General features: G+C 39.3%; 3 protein-coding genes across 12 annotated transcripts in view; 2 read left to right on the top strand and 1 right to left on the bottom strand.

Moving 5' to 3' along the window:
• The first annotated feature begins 17 nt into the window (after positions 1-17).
• On the top strand, positions 18-9,636 carry LOC134817829 (Golgi pH regulator-like). The gene is made up of 8 exons (XM_063827168.1): positions 18-162; positions 517-722; positions 836-976; positions 3,386-3,503; positions 3,700-3,799; positions 7,985-8,088; positions 8,222-8,324; positions 8,493-9,636. Exons 1-8 carry the CDS (start codon positions 37-39, stop codon positions 8,978-8,980), a joined length of 1,386 nt encoding a protein of 461 aa, XP_063683238.1. The 5' UTR covers positions 18-36; the 3' UTR covers positions 8,981-9,636.
• Positions 9,637-10,312: 676 nt separating this feature from the next.
• On the top strand, positions 10,313-14,590 carry LOC134818703 (anoctamin-7-like). The gene is made up of 4 exons (XM_063828344.1): positions 10,313-12,327; positions 12,524-13,290; positions 14,139-14,260; positions 14,507-14,590. The coding sequence occupies exons 1-4, from the start codon at positions 10,313-10,315 to the stop codon at positions 14,588-14,590; spliced, it is 2,988 nt and encodes a 995-aa protein (XP_063684414.1).
• A 441-nt stretch (positions 14,591-15,031) lies between these two features.
• LOC134818310 (disabled homolog 2-interacting protein-like) overlaps positions 15,032-20,958 on the bottom strand; it is a 62,039-nt gene continuing 56,112 nt past the window's right edge. For 4 of the 10 annotated variants that reach the window (XM_063827815.1, XM_063827817.1, XM_063827816.1 and 1 more), the window contains 5 exons: positions 20,793-20,902; positions 18,277-18,400; positions 17,143-17,221; positions 16,796-16,948; positions 16,247-16,374 (listed from right to left, as the gene is read on the bottom strand). In XM_063827815.1, coding sequence (XP_063683885.1) covers positions 16,324-16,374; positions 16,796-16,948; positions 17,143-17,221; positions 18,277-18,400; positions 20,793-20,902 — 517 coding nt within the window. In that variant the 3' untranslated portion in view covers positions 16,247-16,323. Of the gene's footprint in view, positions 16,375-16,795; positions 16,949-17,142; positions 17,222-18,276; positions 18,401-20,792; positions 20,903-20,958 lie in introns of all 10 variants that reach the window. The other 6 variants (XM_063827825.1, XM_063827820.1, XM_063827822.1 and 3 more) reach the window with 5 other exon arrangements.

Raw genomic sequence — 20,958 nt, 5'->3', positions numbered from 1 at the left:
AATAAGTTAATAATCTTTTTATAGTTTGTATATTACATGATTACAGGAGGAGCAATGATGTTAGGTTTTGTAGCGGACACGGTAATCATGTTCACAACTCAGCTGCTTTTCTTCATATTTGGTTATCTCTTCTTCATGCTCCAACTCTTCTCTAACTACGAGGTTTGTACTGTTATTCTAGGGGGGGGGGGGGGGGGGTCCAAGGGGAACTTTGGGGAACTTTGGGAAAGTCCCCCAAGATTTCTGAAGTTCCCCAAAAAAAAGTTCCCCAAAGTTCCCCTTGGACCCCCCCCCCCCCCCCCCCTATTCTAGTGACATGCCAGTTAAAAGTGTTTGGATGTACTCGTAACGACAGAATAATTCTTATCTTGTTGTGGATAAGTCTCGCTTGAATGACTTAAATGTATCTTTCCTTGGTATATTTTATTGTCGATTGTCGAAGCGTGTACAATAGATATTATATTAATGTTATAACTTATTATTATATTTATCTAATCCTCTTTTTCTTTCCCGTAGATCCACCAGAGAGGAGTACAGGTTCTATTTGCAGTGACCTTCACCATGTCACTCAGCATGTTCGAGCTCATCATATTCGAGATACTGGGTGTCATGGACCTCTCCTCCCGCCTCTTCCACTGGAAACTTAATCTCTACTTTGCTCTGGTTCTGTTGATCGTTATACTGCCTATGTACATGAGCTACATTGTTCTTAACAGTTTAAGGTATATATTGTTTATCTTTATTATGGAATTTTTTTTGAGTTGCAAAGATTCTTCTTCTTCTTTTTGACGACCATTGCATTTGCGTGTTTATCAAATCACGGACTAATATTCAGAATATTAAAACAACAAAGACTAACAGCTCTTTTCTGTTTCCTGTCCTGGACTGTTTATTTCTACTTCTTTTGGAAGCTTGGTGACCCATTTCCCATCATGAATCCTAAGCAAGGGATATTCAGCATAGAGCAGATGATCAGGTTAGTACTTCAATGTGATAAAATTAAGAGAATATAATAGACATTCCAGATTGTTACATGTCACATGTCACGTGTCACATGTCATGTGTCACATGTCACATGTCACGTGTCACCCTCTACCCGATGAATTTTCACTATTTGTTGGGCAGAATGATATCCGGTCTAAATCTTTAAGATGTTTGCCACATTGCATAGGAAGCTTGTTTCATAACAATTTACATGGTAAATTCCTAAAGCATTGTCACCCTTTTTTCAAACTTTAATTCAAACTTCAACTCAAACTTTGCTGTGTAGCATTCCATTGTAGTGATTGTTTGCGTCAATAGTCCGTGTAGTTCTTTGCAAAAGTTCCTCTTCTCTGGAATCATCTCCTGCTTAATTGGTTAATTAATTAGCTAATTATGTCTTCCGAAGTTACCCTTGGACTTCTTGTATTTTGTCTCGCAGTCTTGATCCTTCTCGTCCGTGTTTTCTTCGACTTCTTCCCTCTTCTTTGTAACATTGGAAAGAAGATAAAATCTCAAGACAGACAGTTGACAGTTGGAGATATTAGCTGATAATTGATATCAGCCGCATGAAGCCGGGATATTTGCGTTATATTCCCTACATAAAGATATGATATACTATAAAGAACAATTCTGCCGCACAATTTTTGGATTTTCTGATAGTTTTGTGCCTCTAGTATCAGGCTGGGAGACACCCAAGAAGACTTTTGTTTTAATTAAATCTTTTAACTGCTTAATAACTAAGGCAGGAATATTTGTATAGCAAGGAGAAGTTGTATACAATGTGCATGCTTATCAGGAATGATATTTTATCGTAAACTTGGAAAATGTATAAATTCTTATTCCCTGGATAACAAATTTTATTTTGCTTCCTTGTATTCTTGTTGTTTACAGCAGTGTTCTATAACTTTCTACTCAGAAGCAGTTTTACTGGTTACACCGGAGTGGGATCCAGGATAACTGAATTAAGCAATGTAGTGTGAGCAATGTATGAAATGTAGTGTGAGAAATGTATGAAATGTAGTGTGAGCAATGTATGAAATGTAGATGCATCTCAGGAATATTAACTTTGAGACCCTTTTCTGTGTCAAACATTGTGAATAAACTGTCGTCCTGTGTATACGATAAACCGGCCATTGGCAAAATCCTTGGTAAATTTTGTAAAACCCTTGGTAATGTAGCAAGTAGCTAACTAAATCGAGTGATTGGTCGAAATACAGAAGAAAAAAAACTTTGCTATAAATTATATCCTACAGTCTTACGTAGTTTCCCGTGAGAGTTAACCGAAGTTTTCATGGGTGGGGGCTTCATTGACACCAACACCATGGAAACGTCAAATATTTCAAACTAGCAACTATAAAACTAGCAACTATAAAACTAGCAACTATAAAACTAGCAACTATAAAACTAGCAACTATAAAACTAGCAACTATAAAACTAGCAACTATAAAGCTAGCAACTATAGAACTAGCAACTATAGAACTAGCAACTATAGAACTAGCAACTATAAAACTAGCAACTATAAAACTAGCAACTATAAAACTAGCAACTATAAAACTAGCAACTATAAAACTAGCAACTATAAAACTAGCAACTATAAAACTAGCAACTATAAAACTAGCAACTATAAAACTAGCAACTATAAAACTAGCAACTATAAAACTAGCAACTATAAAACTAGCAACTATGAAACTAGCAACTATGAAACTAGCAACTATGAAACTAGCAACTATGAAACTAGCAACTATGAAACTAGCAACTATGAAACTAGCAACTATGAAACTAGCAACTATGAAACTAGCAACTATGAAACTAGCAACTATGAAACTAGCAACTATGAAACTAGCAACTATGAAACTAGCAACTATGAAACTAGCAACTATGAAACTAGCAACTATGAAACTAGCAACTATGAAACTAGCAACTATGAAACTAGCAACTATGAAACTAGCAACTATGAAACTAGCAACTATAAAACTAGCAACTATAAAACTAGCAACTATAAAACTAGTTTCGCCACTCCTGCACAAGTAAACGGTCTTCTGCAAATTTTACCGGAACGCGCGAAAAAATCTTATTTGAGTATTCAGCGCTCCAGACCTAATTATCATATATATTTTCAATTCGATCGTGTGATCGGGACGTAACCAAAAAGAAAAATGAATCATCAAGATAGAATTGACCGCACTACAAATGAATCAACATGCAAAATGAATCATAAAGATAGAGTTGACCGCACTACACGACCATCAGCTGGGTCAGTGGGACCTATAGTTCTGCTATACCATGTCACTTGACAGGGTATAGTTGAACGCACCCTGGCAAACCTATCCACACTTTGTTCCTCCATCTCTACAATCTGCACGTCGACATGTTTTATTCTGTTTACGAATGATATTTCCAGTCGAGTAGGAGTGGTAGGAGTGACTCTGATGGCTATCCTCTCTGGGTTTGGAGCCGTGAACTGTCCCTACACTTACATGGACTACTTTGCCAGGATTGTCACGTCACTGGATGTAAACGTGAGTACTGATCGCCTTAGACATTTCCATTTTTCTGTGTCAGTTTGATAATATGAGCTAAACCGCACGCAAATAACTAACTTTCAAAATATTATTACCTGCAAAATGGCGGTAGCCCAATGGCATACTTTTATTTTTATATAATTGTTATCACTGATGCGTGGTTAGCAGAATCATAAAAACAAGTATATCCCAGAACATGGAGAAAAGAATGCTGCAGACACTGGACATGATAGCCAACAAGAAGAAGAAACTGATACTGGAGGAGAGAAAGAGTACAGCTCAAGTCAGCGACAGTGAGTACTTACTACTACTACTACTACTACTACTATGTCGGAGCTAAGTCCGATCTACGCCAGAAAACCCCCTCCATATATCCCTGTCCCGCATCAGGGTTCGCAGTTCCTCTTTAGAGTTTGTCCCAACTTCCTTCAGTAACATAGACAAGTAGCTTTGTCTTGGTCGGCCTTGCTGTGCTCTACCGTGCGTAGGTTCCCATAAGACTAAATCACTGGCAAGTAGCTCAGGATGTCGGATGCAGTGTCCCGCCATTTTTAATCTCCTGCTTCGTAACTTGTTTGACAGCCTTGGGAGGCTACCATACAAAGTTATATTGCTGACCTTGTCCTTCCATGAGATACCCAGCACCATACGCAACATCTTTGTGTATGTCCCGTCCAAACTTTTCTCTTGAGCCTTTGTCAGTGTCCAGGTTTCTGATCCGTAGAGCAGTACTGATTCACAAGCCGCTATGAACAATCTAATCTTTAGGCTCTTTGAGAGTTTGGATTTCCAGATATCCTTCAGTCTATGTAGGGCACCCCACGCTTTTCCCTTTCTAACCCTTATCTCCCTATCTGTGCTCTCAATCCAGGAGCCTAAGTAGATGAAATCATCTACATTTTCTATGGCTTCCCCGGATCGACTTTGTAGGTCGCTAGATCGATCCTCCATATTCAGTGTCATGACCTTGGTCTTGCCTTCGTTTATGTGTAGTCCCACGCTTGCTGCCGCCGATTCTACTCTGAGCAGGAACTCGTTAGCCTTGTCCATGTCCTCAGATATAAGTGCTATATCATCTGCAAAGTCCACATCGGTGATGATCTTGGGCCCCACTCTTCTGCTTTTTCTACGTTCGAGGGTGAGTCCAAGTCGCTCCGCATCATCGCCTATGGCTTGCCTCATACAGTAGTCGATGACTATTGCAAAGAGGTAAGGTGCTAAGGTATCACCCTGTAACACACCTGCAAGTATCTCGAACAATTCAGTTTCTCCGTCTGGAGTTAGGACTTTGGCCATTGTCTTCTCGTACATGAGCCGTATAAGCTGCACGATTTTGACTGGAATGCCGTAAGCTTCTAGAATCTTTAGCATTTTCCCACGATGTACACTGTCGAAAGCCTTCTTAAAGTCTATAAATGTCAGAACAGCTGGCAGTTTCCGACTCTTGACACCCTCTATAAGACGTCTCAGTACCAATATCTGTTGAGTTGTTGACCTTCCTGGTCTGAATCCATTCTGGTTTCTACGCAGAATTGTCTCGATTTCTGGCTTCAACCGGTTTAGAACCATCTTGTTTAGAGACTTGGCAACTAGGGATGACAAGCTTATTCCCCGATAGTTCATTGGTTCGCTAAGGTCGCCCTTCTTTGGAATTGGTATGATGTTGGCAGTTGACCATTGGTCTGGTTTCTCACCTTTCAATAGAGCATTGTTACAGAAGTCTAAGACAATTTGATCAAGGTCGCATCGTTTTAAGACTTCTGGGGCTATGTTGTCGTCACCCCATGCTTTCCCTTCCTTTATGCTGGACTTTGCTTTTCTGTACTCATCCAACGTAAACGGTTGTGTTCCGATATTCAGAGGTGGGTGGACTGGATCAATATCCTCTTCCGCGTTCTCTACCGTCGGTGGTGAGCCGAGAAGAGTAGCAAAATAGTCCTTCCATTTCTGAACCCTTTCCGTTGGTGAGTTTCCCTTGATTTTGCCAGTATATGATGGAGCTTTACCTGTGATCTTGTTGATCATGGTCCAGCTTTTAGCATGTCTGCCCTGCCAACTTGCTTCCTCCAGTTCCCGGACCTGCCCCTCCAGCAGGTGCTCTTTAGCTGCTTGATAAGCATCGCCTAGCTTCTGTTTGCCCTCTTGGACAGCTATTCGGTTGTCTTCTGTAGCATCTGAGTGGTATTTTATGCTACATTCCCTCAGCTTCAGCCTGGCAATTTCAACACTTGGAGTCGCTGAGATTTTACATCTTTTCTTTTTCTCCTTTTCAGGTAGTAAAAGTCGAGAAGTTGTCCTATTCGCATCAATAAAGCATTGGTACCTTTCTGTTGCCGTCTGATCATCCTTTTCAAGTATGGAAAAGCGGTTTTTAACTTCCACTGTGTACCTCTCCTGTAGAGCGATATCAGTTTTAAGTTTAGACCAGTCCAGAACCGGAGCCCTCTTCTCCGTCTTGCTTATCCGTAGACTAAGCTTTACCCTTGCTACGACTACTCTGTGATCCGAGCCAATACTGTGGAAACTACCATATGCTTCGGAGTTCTTGACGGAGTTCCGCCATTTCTTCCGGCAAATGATGAAGTCGATTTGAGATTTACTTTGACTCATATCTGAGAGATATGTCCAGAGTTTACCTCTTCGCTTCTGAAATCTGGTGTTTGTGATTTCTAGCTGTCGCTCCAACAGCATATCCTCTAGCAGTCTACCATTTCGGTTTGCTGGACCCTTGTGGAAGGATGTCCAGTTTCCTGATGATGAGACATGCGCATTGAGGTCTCCTACAACGAATAGTAAGTTGTGGGCTGGTATCTGGTCGATGGCACCACCAAGGCTGTCGTAGTAGTTTTCTGCTTCGTCGACAGTCGCCCCCTCTGTCGGGCTATAAGTCACAATAACAGTTGTGACCGGGTTCCCTGCAAAGTTGGCTACCATCGTCCTCCTGTCATGTGAGTATACACTAATCAATGAGTTGAATACTGTCTTTTTGTCCAAGACAATACCAACCCCACCAGCAGCCGCCCCATTGCTGGTTCTCCATGCCGAAGTTGTTATGAGGTGAGAGCTTCCAAGATCTTGATACTCGATTTCAGTGCTATGTACTACCCGATGCTCCTGAATGCCCAAAATATGTACGCCACTATCCCTCATGCATACACCCAGCTCATCCCTCTTGTATTGTTCTCTTATTGTTCGTACATTAAGAGTTCCTACAAGAATTTCCTTCTGGCCACGTAGTAGTAGGGTACCAGCCTTTGAAAGAGTTGGAGCAGGAGATTTGGGTGTGACCCGCCGGTCGAGAGATTAAGGTGTGTGCCCGAGGTAAATACCCCACACACCATGTGTTGAGTCTACGGCGGCGCCCGGCCAATAGGCAGGTCACAAATTGTTTTGCCAGACTTGTATAACCGCATCATAGTACTCAAGCGAACAACCATCCCCCTGTTCGCTAGGGCCGTTACTGCAGAAAGCCTCACGTCTAGAACAATTGATCATTTGTCGCTCCTGATCCTAGAGCATCCTTGTCTCGTTACTTGTCACATGCACTTTTTCTAAAGAGGAACTGTATAGTGATATACAGAAAGAAAATCTGTAGTAGATTTTCAAAGGCGACTGATAATATTGCGGACGCCACACCAGCAATATGACAACCATACCATAATCCAACATTCCCATGCACCTTTATAGTTTAGAGTGCTTAGCACTATCCCAACTGCCAATATATTGCCAAAACGTTCTTGCCCAACAGAAATGCCAACTATAGTTATAGTGTTACACACTGTGCCTCAAATTATTTGATCAAAGACGAGGATGTGGGATGATAGGCCGGTATATGTAGTGTAGTGCTGACACCTAACTAGGACTGAGTGCAGTAGGACGGTAGAATGCAAGTGTGGAAGTGAGGATGTGGGATGATAGGCCGGTATATGTAGTGTAGTGCTGACACCTAACTAGGACTGAGTGCAGTAGGACGGTAGAATGCAAGTGTGGAAGTGAGGATGTGGGATGATAGGCCGGTATATGTAGTGTAGTGCTGACACCTAACTAGGACTGAGTGCAGTAGGACGGTAGAATGCAAGTGTGGAAGTGAGGATGTGGGATGATAGGCCGGTATATGTAGTGTAGTGCTGACACCTAACTAGGACTGAGTGCAGTAGGACGGTAGAATGCAAGTGTGGAAGTGAGGATGTGGGATGATAGGCCGGTATATGTAGTGTAGTGCTGACACCTAACTAGGACTGAGTGCAGTAGGACGGTAGAATGCAAGTGTGGAAGCCAAGTACTTACTACTTGGGTTATTTAATGTTATTAACAGTTGTGGTTACCATGGGAATATTACGATCTAGAGGCATTGTTTTCTTGCGAATTCTATTGATAGTGGCTAAGGGACTCAACCGATCTAATAATGATATCGTACTATTAAAATTCTACAATTGCGGCCCAGAGAAACAGGTTGCTTACTTTGTGTCTCCTTTCAGAGGATCAAGGCTGGTGGTCAAGACTAACCTCTTCACTCCGCACAAATGAAACAGTAACATTGTTGTACGATGAGGTGGAATCTCTTGAGGAACTTTCTAGACAGGTTTAAATCACTTATATATTCTGTGGGACCATCTCGGAAAGTTGTTTAAATCTGTCATATTGATCTGCAATTGTAGCCCTAAATTTTAACACATTTAGGCAATTATCATCTTTTAAATGATGAAACTTTTCAGCTGTATTTGGAAATAGTAGATATGAACTCGATGAGAGAACGTCTAGCTATGAGTAGGACACTGTTGGGAAAATATTTCAACTTTACTGGTCACATTTTCTCAGGTGAATATAGCGACTTGCTTTTTATTTATTGTATTTTATTTTATTGGCCCGGTCCAGAGGGCCGCACTATCTATAAATATTACATGATTTTGGTTTCAGCAAAACAATTTGCCTGCTATAATTTCGTTACTTCAATTAAAACAGCTTTTTAAAAACACATAATTTCAGGTTACCTCGCATACAAGATATTCATGAGCACAGTGAACATTGTGTTTGACAGAGTCGGCAAAAAGGACCCCATCTCCCGAGGACTAGAGATCTCAGCAAACTGGTTGGGCTTCAAATTTGACGCTCAATTCTGGGCACAACATCTCAGCTTCATCATCGTTGGCATCATCATCGTCTGCTCAATCCGGGGTCTCCTCATAAACCTCATCAAATGGTTCTACGCTATCTCCAGCGCCAAATCCAGCAACCTCCTCGTCCTGTTCCTGGCTCAAATAATGGGAATGTACTTTGTTTCGTGTGTTTTGCTGATGAGGATGAACTTGCCGCCTGACTTCCGGGTCATCATTACGGAGGTGCTCGGGAACATCCATTTCAACTTTTATCATAGGTGGTTTGATGTTATATTCCTGGTATCCGCGGTTATTACAATGGGAGTGCTGTACGTGACTCACCAGACTTCTCCCCATAAGTTTACATCTGCTCATTGAGGAGCTGTTAGTGGTGTTAGTGGGGAATAGTTGTTATGTGTGTGTGTAGAATTAACGTTTAATTAGTCAGGAATTAGATATTTATTTAATAGAGCTTAGTGTTTAATTATTACGGAATTTAAGTAAGTGTTATGTGGATTGTTACGACGCTGATAAACATTATTCCAATGATATGCATCTCACAAATGCATTTGTCTATGTAATCAGAAGACGCGAGCAATGTGTGCCCTGTCAATGTAATAAATACCAGCATTTTATTTAAATAGTATGTTTATGGCTATGCAGTTTTTACCTGGGTATCTAGATGATGCAAGGCTAACGTTAAATGAAAATTATTATATGTATTTATACATTAGAATTTCCAGCCTGACTTACAATACGATAAATATAACAGACGATTAAACTTGTTTTTTAAGTTGTTGAGTATAAAATAATGACAAACCATGAAATATAACTATTGGCCTCTTTTAACAAGCCTAAATTCGAAAAATTTGGTCAGCTAAAATTTTAGTTTTCGGTATCTAGTGTTATGATATATGTTGACTCACGTTGAATTATTGAAAATGAATGAAAATTGTCATCGCAAGATCTGATATTGACATTATTTATTGTCACAATACGATCGTTTTTTGTGTCCATGAATCATTTGAATAAATATCATACCAAATATGAGGTATTCCATCCTATAATTATACAAAAGGAACATTTGACCATTTCCAATGACCAATATTCTTGTGCCTAAAGTCATGTTACCTTCAAATCTTCTTCTTCTTTATAGGGGGCTGTAGTCATTATCACTATTGTATCCTCTTCCATACCTTCACATCACACAACACCTGAACCTGTAAAAACGGAGCTTGTGAGCTGAGCTTACCGTCCAATAGAACTCCAGGAAGTTAATGAGGTGCGGGCAGTCTCAACTCGCTAGAGTATGAGCGGATATTGCCAACTACCCACGTGTCATACCTGTCACGTGATCATAACGTTCTGCTTCTATTAGCCGAACTTGGGGAGTTTAGAGGAATAGGTTCGTTAATTACAACAGCAGTTGGTATTACGGACTGGCTGCAGGTAATATAACTGCTCTTTTTAGTTTTACACTTTAAGAGTTTCAAGGTTTCCCGCTGTTCTTCTTTGTGATGATTTAAACCAATCGATATCGTTAACCTCCAGCAGTTCTGACGTTTGGACACGTCAAGTGCTTCAATGACCTAGTAATCAACCAATTTAATTAGTAAGAGAAGCACTAGCATTTAATAGCATTGTATCTGATTAGCAGCATTAAAAGTTTCTTTATAACTGATAACATCTCATGAAAAACGATTGGCAGAAATGCAGTCAAATGGCCAATACGAGGAACTGCCTCAGGATTTCCTTATGCAGCAGCTCAAAAATAGTTTGACCACCGATGAAAATTTAGGAAAAGATGCCTCTCCTCGAGCAAACACCAACGATTACATTTCTTATGAGATGGGTGGGGTAGACCAAGAGTTTCAACCTGATGGTAGTTATGCTTTTCCAATAGATCCCGCCAGAACGTTCAGCAAAGAGCCAAACAAAGGTTTAGACATTGATTTTGTTCTCGTATATAAAATTCCTGTACATGTGAAGGATCCAGAGCTAAAATCTGGAGATTCAACTCCATTGCAGGTCCCTACTGGAGGTGATGGAGCAGCGACCCCTCAACCAACTGTTAAACTGGCCGGGAGGAAAAGTTCTTTCGATCAGTCTGGAGCAGATCAGATTCTGATAGACGCGAGAAGGCAGGAAGAGAAACAAGTGAAATACAGGAGAAACTTTCACAAGAATATTAAGGGTATGGGTATTGCTATAGAAACAGACGAGTTCAGGGCGTCTGGTGACCATTTGCGGGTTGTGAAGCTGAGTGTACCCAATAGGATACTTATGAAGTGGGCAGAGAAGTTCGGCTTCGAGAAAGCTCTGAAATGTGATAGAAAAGCTCATTTGGAACGAAATCGAGGTGCAGCCGAAAAGAAGACAAAAAAGATGAACAAGCGGATGTTTGATGACTTTCCGAAAATGTCTGATGAAGAGTCTGAGTCCAGTGATGACGATGACGAGGGGGACGAGAAGTCAGGGTTGTTCAGCTGGTTTAAGGACAAGATATTTCACTTCTTGCACGGGAAAGACACCTTCTATGCCAACATGAGGAAGAATTTTTTTCCAAAGATCGTCAAAGCTCCTTTCGTCGTTCACCATGCTGATAAGTTCCTGGGTTTTGAAAGGAGAGACTTCTTCAGTCCAGCTGAGAGAAGCATAGTTGTCTACAGAATTCTGCAGCAGGCTGTTTACTTGAAAGAGGGAAACAGAGAACTATTTGGGGTGGATGAATTGGTAGCCAATGGAACTTACAAAGCAGCTTACCCTCTACATGACGGACCATATGAAATCGACCGAACTCAACGACCTAAGAACCACAGGCAGCTTCTACGATTCTACTGGGCCAGTTTCCGACAGTGGAACAAATATCAACCTCTCAACGAAATAAGAAACTACTTCGGGGAAAAAGTCGGGATGTATTTTGCGTGGACAGGTTTTTACACTCAATCACTCTTCATCCCAGCAATCATGGGAACGTTGGTGTTTGGATATGGAATTGTCATTCGAGGAGAAGATTTCATAAGCACTGAAATCTGTGAGAGCGGTAAAAAGTACAAAATGTGTCCCTTGTGTGAGGACGAAGGTTGCGAAATGTACTTCATAAAAGACATCTGCAAAACAGCCCAGCAAGCAACGTCAGTGAACAACCCCGCCACTCTCCTCTTCTGCATCTTCATGTCCATTTGGGTGGCATACTTTCTAGAAATGTGGAAGAGAAAGGAGGCCATGCTGGGCCACATTTGGGGAACTCTCAAGACACAACACTCCACCGCTCAAATAAGACCCACCTACACCCAGAACTGCGACAAGTGGAAGTTCAACCCCAGATCACAGCGCAACGAGCCGTGCATGAGCAGCCGGAAACGGTATCCCAGATACATCACAACCTTCGTTTCAATACTCGTAATCCTGGGGTGCGTGGTCATATTCGCTCTGGCGGTCATTGTTTACGATCTGGCGGTCTACCTGGCTCTCTCCAACAATCCAGACACAGCCAAGTACGCTAAGTGGTTATCAGCAGTGAGTGCTGGGGTGATGAGTTTGACACTGATCATCATCATGAGCAAGTACTACACTTACTTTGCTATTACCATGACCGAGTGGGAAAACCACAAAACTCAGTTTGAGTACGAGAATAATCTGACCATCAGGAGGTATATTTTCGAAGTGTTCAACTTCTACAGTACTCTCGTCTACATTGGCTTCTTCAAAGGCAAGATAAATGGGTATGTTTCATTTATTAGTCAATATGGCATTTCACGATTTCAGTGAGCCTGTAACCTCAAACGTTTATAATCGAGGAGAAAATGAAGCTTTCTCAAGATAAAGAGGAACTATGGTCATTGATTTACTGCATAGTGAGTTGTGTGATTGTTATTTATTACCATATCATGATATAATTTCACTGATGTACTGTCGCAGGTACCCCGGGAAATACCCAAGAGTTTTTGGGGTAAAGATGGAAGACTGCCCTCCAGGTGGCTGTATCTCTGAGCTGGCTACACAGATGGCCATCATTCTGGCTGGAAAACAGTTCATCTTCACCTTCTCCCAATTCGTCATCCCCATCATTATCAGCAACAAGAACAGCTGCCTAAAAGCGATAAAACCGAAGAAACAGAAGAAGAAAGACCCAACAAAGAAGACGAAATCTCCCTGGGAGAGGGATTACCAGCTAGCTGAGACACGCGATGTATTTGCGGAGTATTTGGAAATGGTTATCCAGTATGGGTTCGTGACCATTTTCGTAGCTGCATTCCCTTTAGCGCCCCTACTAGCCCTGGTGAATAACCTCCTGGAAATGAGATTGGATAGTTTCAAGTTTGTAGCTCAGCTCCGCAGACCTATTGGATTTAAGAGTAAAGACATCGGAATCTGGTCTGACATCCTAGCTGCAGTGGGTAAGATAGCGGTGGTGTGCAACGCCTTCATAATAGCATTCTCCTCCGACTTCTTACCGATGATGCTGTTCGCGATGGATTTCAGGGAGAAGAATGCCAAAAGAAAGAACATGCTGTCAGGGTATGTTAACTTCAGCTTGGCAGTGGCTTCCCCGGAGATGACAGGCTACTCGGAACCTTGTAGGTACTGGGCTTATAGAGACGAACAGGGAAGTTACAATCTCTTCTTCTGGAAACTCACGACTGTTAGGCTACTGTTCGTCATTGTGTTCGAACATGTTGTTTTAGGTAAGGTAGAAGCTCAGCTGGCATGTTATTGTACATGTTGTTTTAGGTAAGGTAGAAGCTCAGCTGGCATGTTATTATACATGTTGTTTTAGGTAAGGTAGAAGCTCAGCTGGCATGTTATTGTACATGTTGTTTTAGGTAAGGTAGAAGCTCAACTGGCATGTTATTGTACATGTTGTTTTAGGTGAGGTAGAAGCTCAGCTGGCATGTTATTGTACATGTTGTTTTAGGTAAGGTAGAAGCTCAGCTGGCATGTTATTGTACATGTTGTTTTAGGTAAGGTAAAAGCTCAGCTGGCATGTTATTGTACATGTTGTTTTAGGTAAGGTAGAAGCTCAGCTGGCATGTTATTGTACATGTTGTTTTAGGTAAGGTAGAAGCTCAGCTGGCATGTTATTGTACATGTTGTTTTAGGTAAGGTAGAAGCTCAGCTGGCATGTTATTGTACATGTTGTTTTAGGTAAGGTAGAAGCTCAGCTGGCATGTTATTGTACATGTTGTTTTAGGTAAGGTAGAAGCTCAGCTGGCATGTTATTGTACATGTTGTTTTAGGTAAGGTAGAAGCTCAGCTGGCATGTTATTGTACATGTTGTTTTAGGTAAGGTAGAAGCTCAACTGGCATGTTATTGTACATGTTGTTTTAGGTAAGGTAGAAGCTCAGCTGGCATGTTATTATACATGTTGTTTTAGGTAAGGTAGAAGCTCAGCTGGCATGTTATTGTACATGCCTACTTTTTTCCGGTTTATCGTATGTTTCAGAAAGAACTTTGTAATACGATGTTTCAAGTTGTATTTCCTATCAATTCTATTTATAGAAGTCAAACTGAGATTGACAAGAGAATTTTCAGGAGTTGTTAAGATGATAGATATATTTATCCCGGATATGCCCGATTCTGTACAGCTCAGAATAGACATTGACGAGATTATCGCAAACGATATCGTCAACGATGATGATAGCATCAAGAAAAAAGTGAGTAATGCATCATGCATCAAGCAATTAGCTATATAAGCTATTAGTATATTTCATTGTCAACCTACAGCTATCAGAATTTATATTATGCTTCGAGAATGGTTTATGAGACATTGTTGATATATATATTTTTTAGTAGTGCTGCCAAAGTGAATATTATATTTATCAGTCGATACCTCATTTTATTTTACCCCGTCGCATGATTGTGGTAATATTATTACTAATAAATAAATTTTCTTACTTCAGTTCACATCTGTGGGCACTAATACTCAGAAAGGAATGAAGAAGGGTGATGAACAGATCCAAAAGGATGCAGATACCAAAGTATAGGGAGGGATACACTACGCGCCTCACATAAATACAAACACGAGACATAGACTATGGAAGCTGTTCGATGTATATTAATATAATAACCACAGAACAGCACTATTACATTATTATGACCACGGCCCGGTTCACTCTTCTTAATTATTCGGGTTTGGTAAAATTAAGCCATGTTTAACAATACAATTTGTTAGTTGTTTTATCATTTTTGCGATACAGTTGCAGTTTTGGGAATGAGTTTTGCGCTGGAAGTGGTATAGGATTTTTTGTGGTGGAATTTATAAGATCATTACTTAATTAATCAAACATTTTCTTATTTTAATTGTTGATTGCACGTTGCTCATCAACGTAGAAATAAAGTTAGATTCGTTACATTGACCTAACAGTAAGAGGCTAACCAAATTTCCTAAATTCATTTTCAAATTCATAAGAAAGAAGACAAATTCATTCAGAAGGAATTTTTGATCGGCGCGAACAATCGACGAACACATACAATGAATAATGATAACATGAGTTCCAATTTAAACCCTACTGCTCCGATCCCAAAAATTCAAGGAACTAATCGAAAAAGTGAATTAGGTAAACGAAAAACATCAAGTTTCACCGCACTAAGGATATTAATAAAATTAACATTAATTAAATGTTTTTGTAACGTATGACTTTCGAAAAGCTGTCGATCGCTCCCATTTTGAAATTTTAATAAAAGCTATGTATTGTTCAACGTACTCAAAATATCAATAGCTTAATCTGCACACGAAATTTTTAGATAAGTATGCAACACAATACCCAACTACAAATCAAAATGTCATAATTTTCACGAATAATTGGCAAACAAATCTATATATGGAGGCATTAAAATTAAACGAACAGATAAATAAATAAGTTAGGAAAGAGATCTACAATAACTATTCACAAAAATCACAATTCAATAGCTAACATTTCATTCAAATTCATGATATTTCACATATTACTTACTTCAAAACCAGTGTTTTTGAACACTGCGATTACGCGATTGTAAATAAAAGAAAAGAACAGGATACCAAATAGTTTGTGGTGTGATATAGCAATTGCTACCAACATGATAAATATTTCTTAAATATGCATGGCTACCTTGTTGGCAATAATTTAGTCGCGATAAAAGAACGGGAACTTTAGGTCAAGAAAATTTGTTTTTATCCTTGAAGCAACACAAACTTTTGGCAAATTCCTAGGTTTTGGCATAACCAAACTGACTCTTCCAACATTCAATTTCAAGGAAATTAAAGAATTGAGAAAAACTATCTTATGAAAGGATTGAATTTTTCCTTAAAAATTGCCCTTGAAATCCCTTTGAACCTGATGGATAATACTATAAAACCAAAACTTTACCCAAAGATTACGTACAGTTTCACAATTTTTCCAGTCTTAATTCAGCGGAAAAAGTTTGAATGGCCATAATTTGGACGGGTCGATAAGTAAAAAATCAGGAACATTTTTAGTAAGATCTACATTATTGCCAATTAGGTATATAAAATACTCCACTAAAATAATTACAGAGAATGATATGATGACTTATGTAATTAAATGTAATTGTCTGGGATGGTTTTAAAAGGGTTCATAAACGCTAAAATGTGAGGAATTATGACTCATCTGGGCGGTGATGCAGGTCTACGTTAGTGATGAAGGACAGGAGGTCAACAGGGACAGGTGGGTGAAGTTAAGTGTTAACTCCTTATATGGGCATCACGCGGTACTCTGGGTCATTCCTTTAGGGCAACTGTTAGAGCTTCTAACATCTCTAATACTTCGTCCTGTGAAAATGGAATGTTATGGAATTTAGAGCAATAACAGAAACTGGTACAGCAACTAGTACAGCAACTGGTACAATATATTATATATATTATCTACTATCTAGTCATCACGATGGTTTGATAATAGCATTATGGTAGAAAAAGAATTTAAAATGGATCATTGCATCCCATTAATCAAAACTTTCAATGATTAGATTTGGCGTAAATAAAATAATTTCATGTAAGGGGGCACTACAATCACACTACATGATACATCGCGAGAACTTGGTAATTCCTACTTTTTAAACCTATAATATCACAAACATTCAACTATAAATTATATACATTACGAATGTTAGCTCTGGTTATATTGAAATAGACCTTAATATCTAGATGAACAGAATAACAAATCCACAAATTACCAAGGTTAAACAACACTTACATCTGACTTAGGGCTCCGGCCAGTGTGAGTGAATAAGAAAGTGCCGATAGCCCTGCGGAGGTTGCCCAGTTTGTCCATAGCCAAGTTCAACTGGTTATCCGGATCCTGTGGTTCAGTGGGAGCTGCCCCTGGAACCTCTGTCTTCTGTCGCCGCTGTAGGAAGAGCAGGGTCAGATTCCGGGCAGATAAGGGTAGGGAGTTTGGATATTTGGAGATTTATACGATTGATATTATGGAACATTGACATTTTATTAGAATCATTGCAGTTAAATATTTATATATTAAAGTTTGATTTAGTTAGATGGAAGATTATTTTCCAGTTATATTGTCTTAGCTAAAGAACTCACCACTCCCATGTAGCTGGTGGGATCCGACATTTGTCTGCTGAAAATGAGATGTTGAAAGCGCCGGAAAAGGTTTTGATTTCTGTAAAATAAACAATTAAAATTGTTTACAAATATAATGAGAAAGACCATGGATAGGGCTAAAAGATAATTGTAAATGATTTTATATTTTACCTTTCATGTACCGTACCTTTTGAAGCTTATCTCATTTTGATCCTTCAATTCAGCAAAATTTTGTCTTTTTCTGAGCAAGCAAATTTCGTGGTGCAAAATTTGAAATTAATACATATTATGTTTGTGTGTTTTACACCCATACTAAAAACAAGTGAGGTGATTCCAAACTGCGTGGGATGAATCTTGTGGGAAACTTAAGCGGACATCGCGCATGTTTACATTTAATTTCTCAAAATTCCAAGTTGGGCTTGGGTGTTTACATTTCTGTTTAATTTAGATAGGAAATTAAGTCGATTGCTGCTTATTGTATTTGTATAGTCTGTGAAGAGAGTGTATTACTTTTTTACACTTCATTTGAACGGATATTAATTGGATGCTGGATGCCCTAGCGTTCATTTTAATGCCCGTTCAAATAAAGTCCGATAAGTCAGTCAAATTAAATTCTGATTATGAAAGCCTTCGAGCGTTAATTTTAATGTCCGTTCAAAATTAAAATAAATAACACTGAAATAATTATTTCGCGATAGCCCAGCAGTTTTTCTTTCTGTAGCAATTTGAAACCATTAGCCATCTGCATCCATCAAATGCCAATAAATTAAAATAAAGTCATTGATGGAAAATTTGCAATAATTTTACAAGATGGATCATGGGATAATTTTACCATAATAATTTGGATCTATCATTTAAAAAATATTACCAAAGCCTTTCAACATATCCCTATTTGATTTTGGTAGACTTTTATCATGTTTTCGTTGTCATTATATGAACATAACCAAAATAGCCGACTAGCTACAAGTACAATTATAATATGACGATAAGAAGCATATTTGCAACAGGAAACTGAACTACTATTACTAAGCGCAAAAGTCCGAAAAACACGAACAAAACAACAGGCTTAAAAAACATTAAAAGAAATTTCGTCCAAAGGAAATGTGACATAAAAAAGTAAATGAAAGTAGTTACCCCGGAGGAAATAATCCTATGGCGATGGGAGTATTTTCTTCTGGAACAGCTGGAAGTGACCTTCTTCTTGTTGCCTCACTGTTGTCAACAACCGACTGAATATCCTTACGATGAGGGGCTCCTTCTGAACGATTCATTAGCCGGATTAGAAATGATATGATAATGATATATGGCCATATCCAGTGCACTTTATAACTTATAAATTATGAAGTGTACTACGCGTATGTCAATGTGCTTTTATGAAAATAAAGCGCTGCAAATGTAATGAAGATCAGTCAATTATGCAATATGGATTTATATAATATGCATTATTGACTGATCTTCATTAGTACTTTATTATATTTCTGATGAGACAGAATGGGATTAAATGATTTACGCAAAACAAGGATGATTGGTTTTTCGTAAACCATCAGTGATTACTGAGTAGAAAGTACACGTAAGATTTAATGATTGTATCGATTCTGAACTTAGATAATAGGTACACTAGAAGTAGGTAGACTAGAAGTAGGTAGACTAGAAGTAGGTAGACTAGAAGTAGGTACACTAGAAGTAGGTAGACTAGAAGTAGGTACACTAGAAGTAGGTACACTAGAAGTAGGTAGACTAGAAGTAGGTACACTAGAAGTAGGTACACTAGAAGTAGGTAGACTAGAAGTAGGTAGACTAGAAGTAGGTAGACTAGAAGTAGGTACACAGTACACTAGAAGTAGGTAGACTAGAAGTAGGTAGACTATAAGTAGGTACACAGTACACTAGAAGTAGGTAGACTAGAAGTAGGTAGACTAGAAGTAGGTACACTAGAAGTAGGTAGACTAGAAGTAGGTATACTAGAAGTAGGTAGACTAGAAGTAGGTAGACTAGAAGTAGGTACACTAGAAGTAGGTACACTAGAAGTAGGTAGACTAGAAGTAGGTACACTAGAAGTAGGTACACTAGAAGTAGGTAGACTAGAAGTAGGTACACTAGAAGTAGGTACACTAGAAGTAGGTAGACTAGAAGTAGGTACACTAGAAGTAGGTACACTAGAAGTAGGTAGACTAGAAGTAGGTAGACTAGAAGTAGGTAGACTAGAAGTAGGTAGACTATAAGTAGGTACACAGTACACTAGAAGTAGGTAGACTAGAAGTAGGTAGACTAGAAGTAGGTACACTAGAAGTAGGTAGACTAGAAGTAGGTATACTAGAAGTAGGTAGACTAGAAGTAGGTAGACTAGAAGTAGGTACACTAGAAGTAGGTACACTAGAAGTAGGTAGACTAGAAGTAGGTACACTAGAAGTAGGTAGACTAGAAGTAGGTAGACTAGAAGTAGGTAGACTAGAAGTAGGTAGACTAGAAGTAGGTACACTAGAAGTAGGTAGACTAGAAGTAGGTACACTAGAAGTAGGTACACTAGAAGTAGGTAGACTAGAAGTAGGTACACTAGAAGTAGGTACACTAGAAGTAGGTACACTAGAAGTAGGTAGACTAGAAGTAGGTACACTAGAAGTAGGTACACTAGAAGTAGGTAGACTAGAAGTAGGTACACTAGAAGTAGGTAGACTAGAAGTAGGTACACTAGAAGTAGGTACACTAGAAGTAGGTACACTAGAAGTAGGTAGACTAGAAGTAGGTACACTAGAAGTAGGTAGACTAGAAGTAGGTATACTAGAAGTAGGTAGACTAGAAGTAGGTAGACTAGAAGTAGGTACACTAGAAGTAGGTACACTAGAAGTAGGTAGACTAGAAGTAGGTACACTAGAAGTAGGTACACTAGAAGTAGGTAGACTAGAAGTAGGTACACTAGAAGTAGGTACACTAGAAGTAGGTAGACTAGAAGTAGGTACACTAGAAGTAGGTACACTAGAAGTAGGTAGACTAGAAGTAGGTAGACTAGAAGTAGGTAGACTAGAAGTAGGTAGACTATAAGTAGGTACACAGTACACTAGAAGTAGGTAGACTAGAAGTAGGTAGACTAGAAGTAGGTACACTAGAAGTAGGTAGACTAGAAGTAGGTATACTAGAAGTAGGTAGACTAGAAGTAGGTAGACTAGAAGTAGGTACACTAGAAGTAGGTACACTAGAAGTAGGTAGACTAGAAGTAGGTACACTAGAAGTAGGTAGACTAGAAGTAGGTAGACTAGAAGTAGGTACACTAGAAGTAGGTAGACTAGAAGTAGGTACACTAGAAGTAGGTAGACTAGAAGTAGGTAGACTAGAAGTAGGTACACTAGAAGTAGGTAGACTAGAAGTAGGTAGACTAGAAGTAGGTACACTAGAAGTAGGTAGACTAGAAGTAGGTACACTAGAAGTAGGTACACTAGAAGTAGGTAGACTAGAAGTAGGTACACTAGAAGTAGGTACACTAGAAGTAGGTACACTAGAAGTAGGTAGACTAGAAGTAGGTACACTAGAAGTAGGTAGACTAGAAGTAGGTACACTAGAAGTAGGTACACTAGAAGTAGGTACACTAGAAGTAGGTACACTAGAAGTAGGTACACTAGAAGTAGGTTTACACATGTCTGAGAAATACAACTCACCTTGTTCGACCTCTGGAGAAGAATTGGAGGGTGTGTTGGAACTATATCCGTAAACTTCTGTACACTTCTCCGATCTGAAGTTCTGGAACGATCGCATCTTTAAATCCTGCCTGCAAAATTGAAAAATTGTATGAACGTTTCGAAGTGTTATAAGAACGCTTATAAA

The sequence above is a fragment of the Bolinopsis microptera genome, chromosome 7 (genome assembly GCF_026151205.1).
Source record: "Bolinopsis microptera isolate Bmic1 chromosome 7, MBARI_Bmic_1.0, whole genome shotgun sequence".
Taxonomy (NCBI): domain Eukaryota; kingdom Metazoa; phylum Ctenophora; class Tentaculata; order Lobata; family Bolinopsidae; genus Bolinopsis; species Bolinopsis microptera.
The sequence above is the reverse complement of the archived record's forward strand: the minus strand, read 5'-3'. Positions and strand labels throughout refer to the sequence as shown.

Coding starts and splice junctions, on each gene's coding strand:
- LOC134817829 (XM_063827168.1), top strand. CDS start 37: ATGATTACAGGAGGAGCAATGATGTTAGGTTTTGTAGCGGACACGGTA. Junction 723..835: donor ATTGTTCTTAACAGTTTAAG/GTATATATTGTT, acceptor ACTAATATTCAG/AATATTAAAACAACAAAGAC. Junction 3,504..3,699: donor TCACGTCACTGGATGTAAAC/GTGAGTACTGAT, acceptor AGTATATCCCAG/AACATGGAGAAAAGAATGCT.
- LOC134818703 (XM_063828344.1), top strand. CDS start 10,313: ATGCAGTCAAATGGCCAATACGAGGAACTGCCTCAGGATTTCCTTATG. Junction 12,328..12,523: donor TTCAAAGGCAAGATAAATGG/GTATGTTTCATT, acceptor GTACTGTCGCAG/GTACCCCGGGAAATACCCAA. Junction 14,261..14,506: donor ATGATAGCATCAAGAAAAAA/GTGAGTAATGCA, acceptor TTCTTACTTCAG/TTCACATCTGTGGGCACTAA.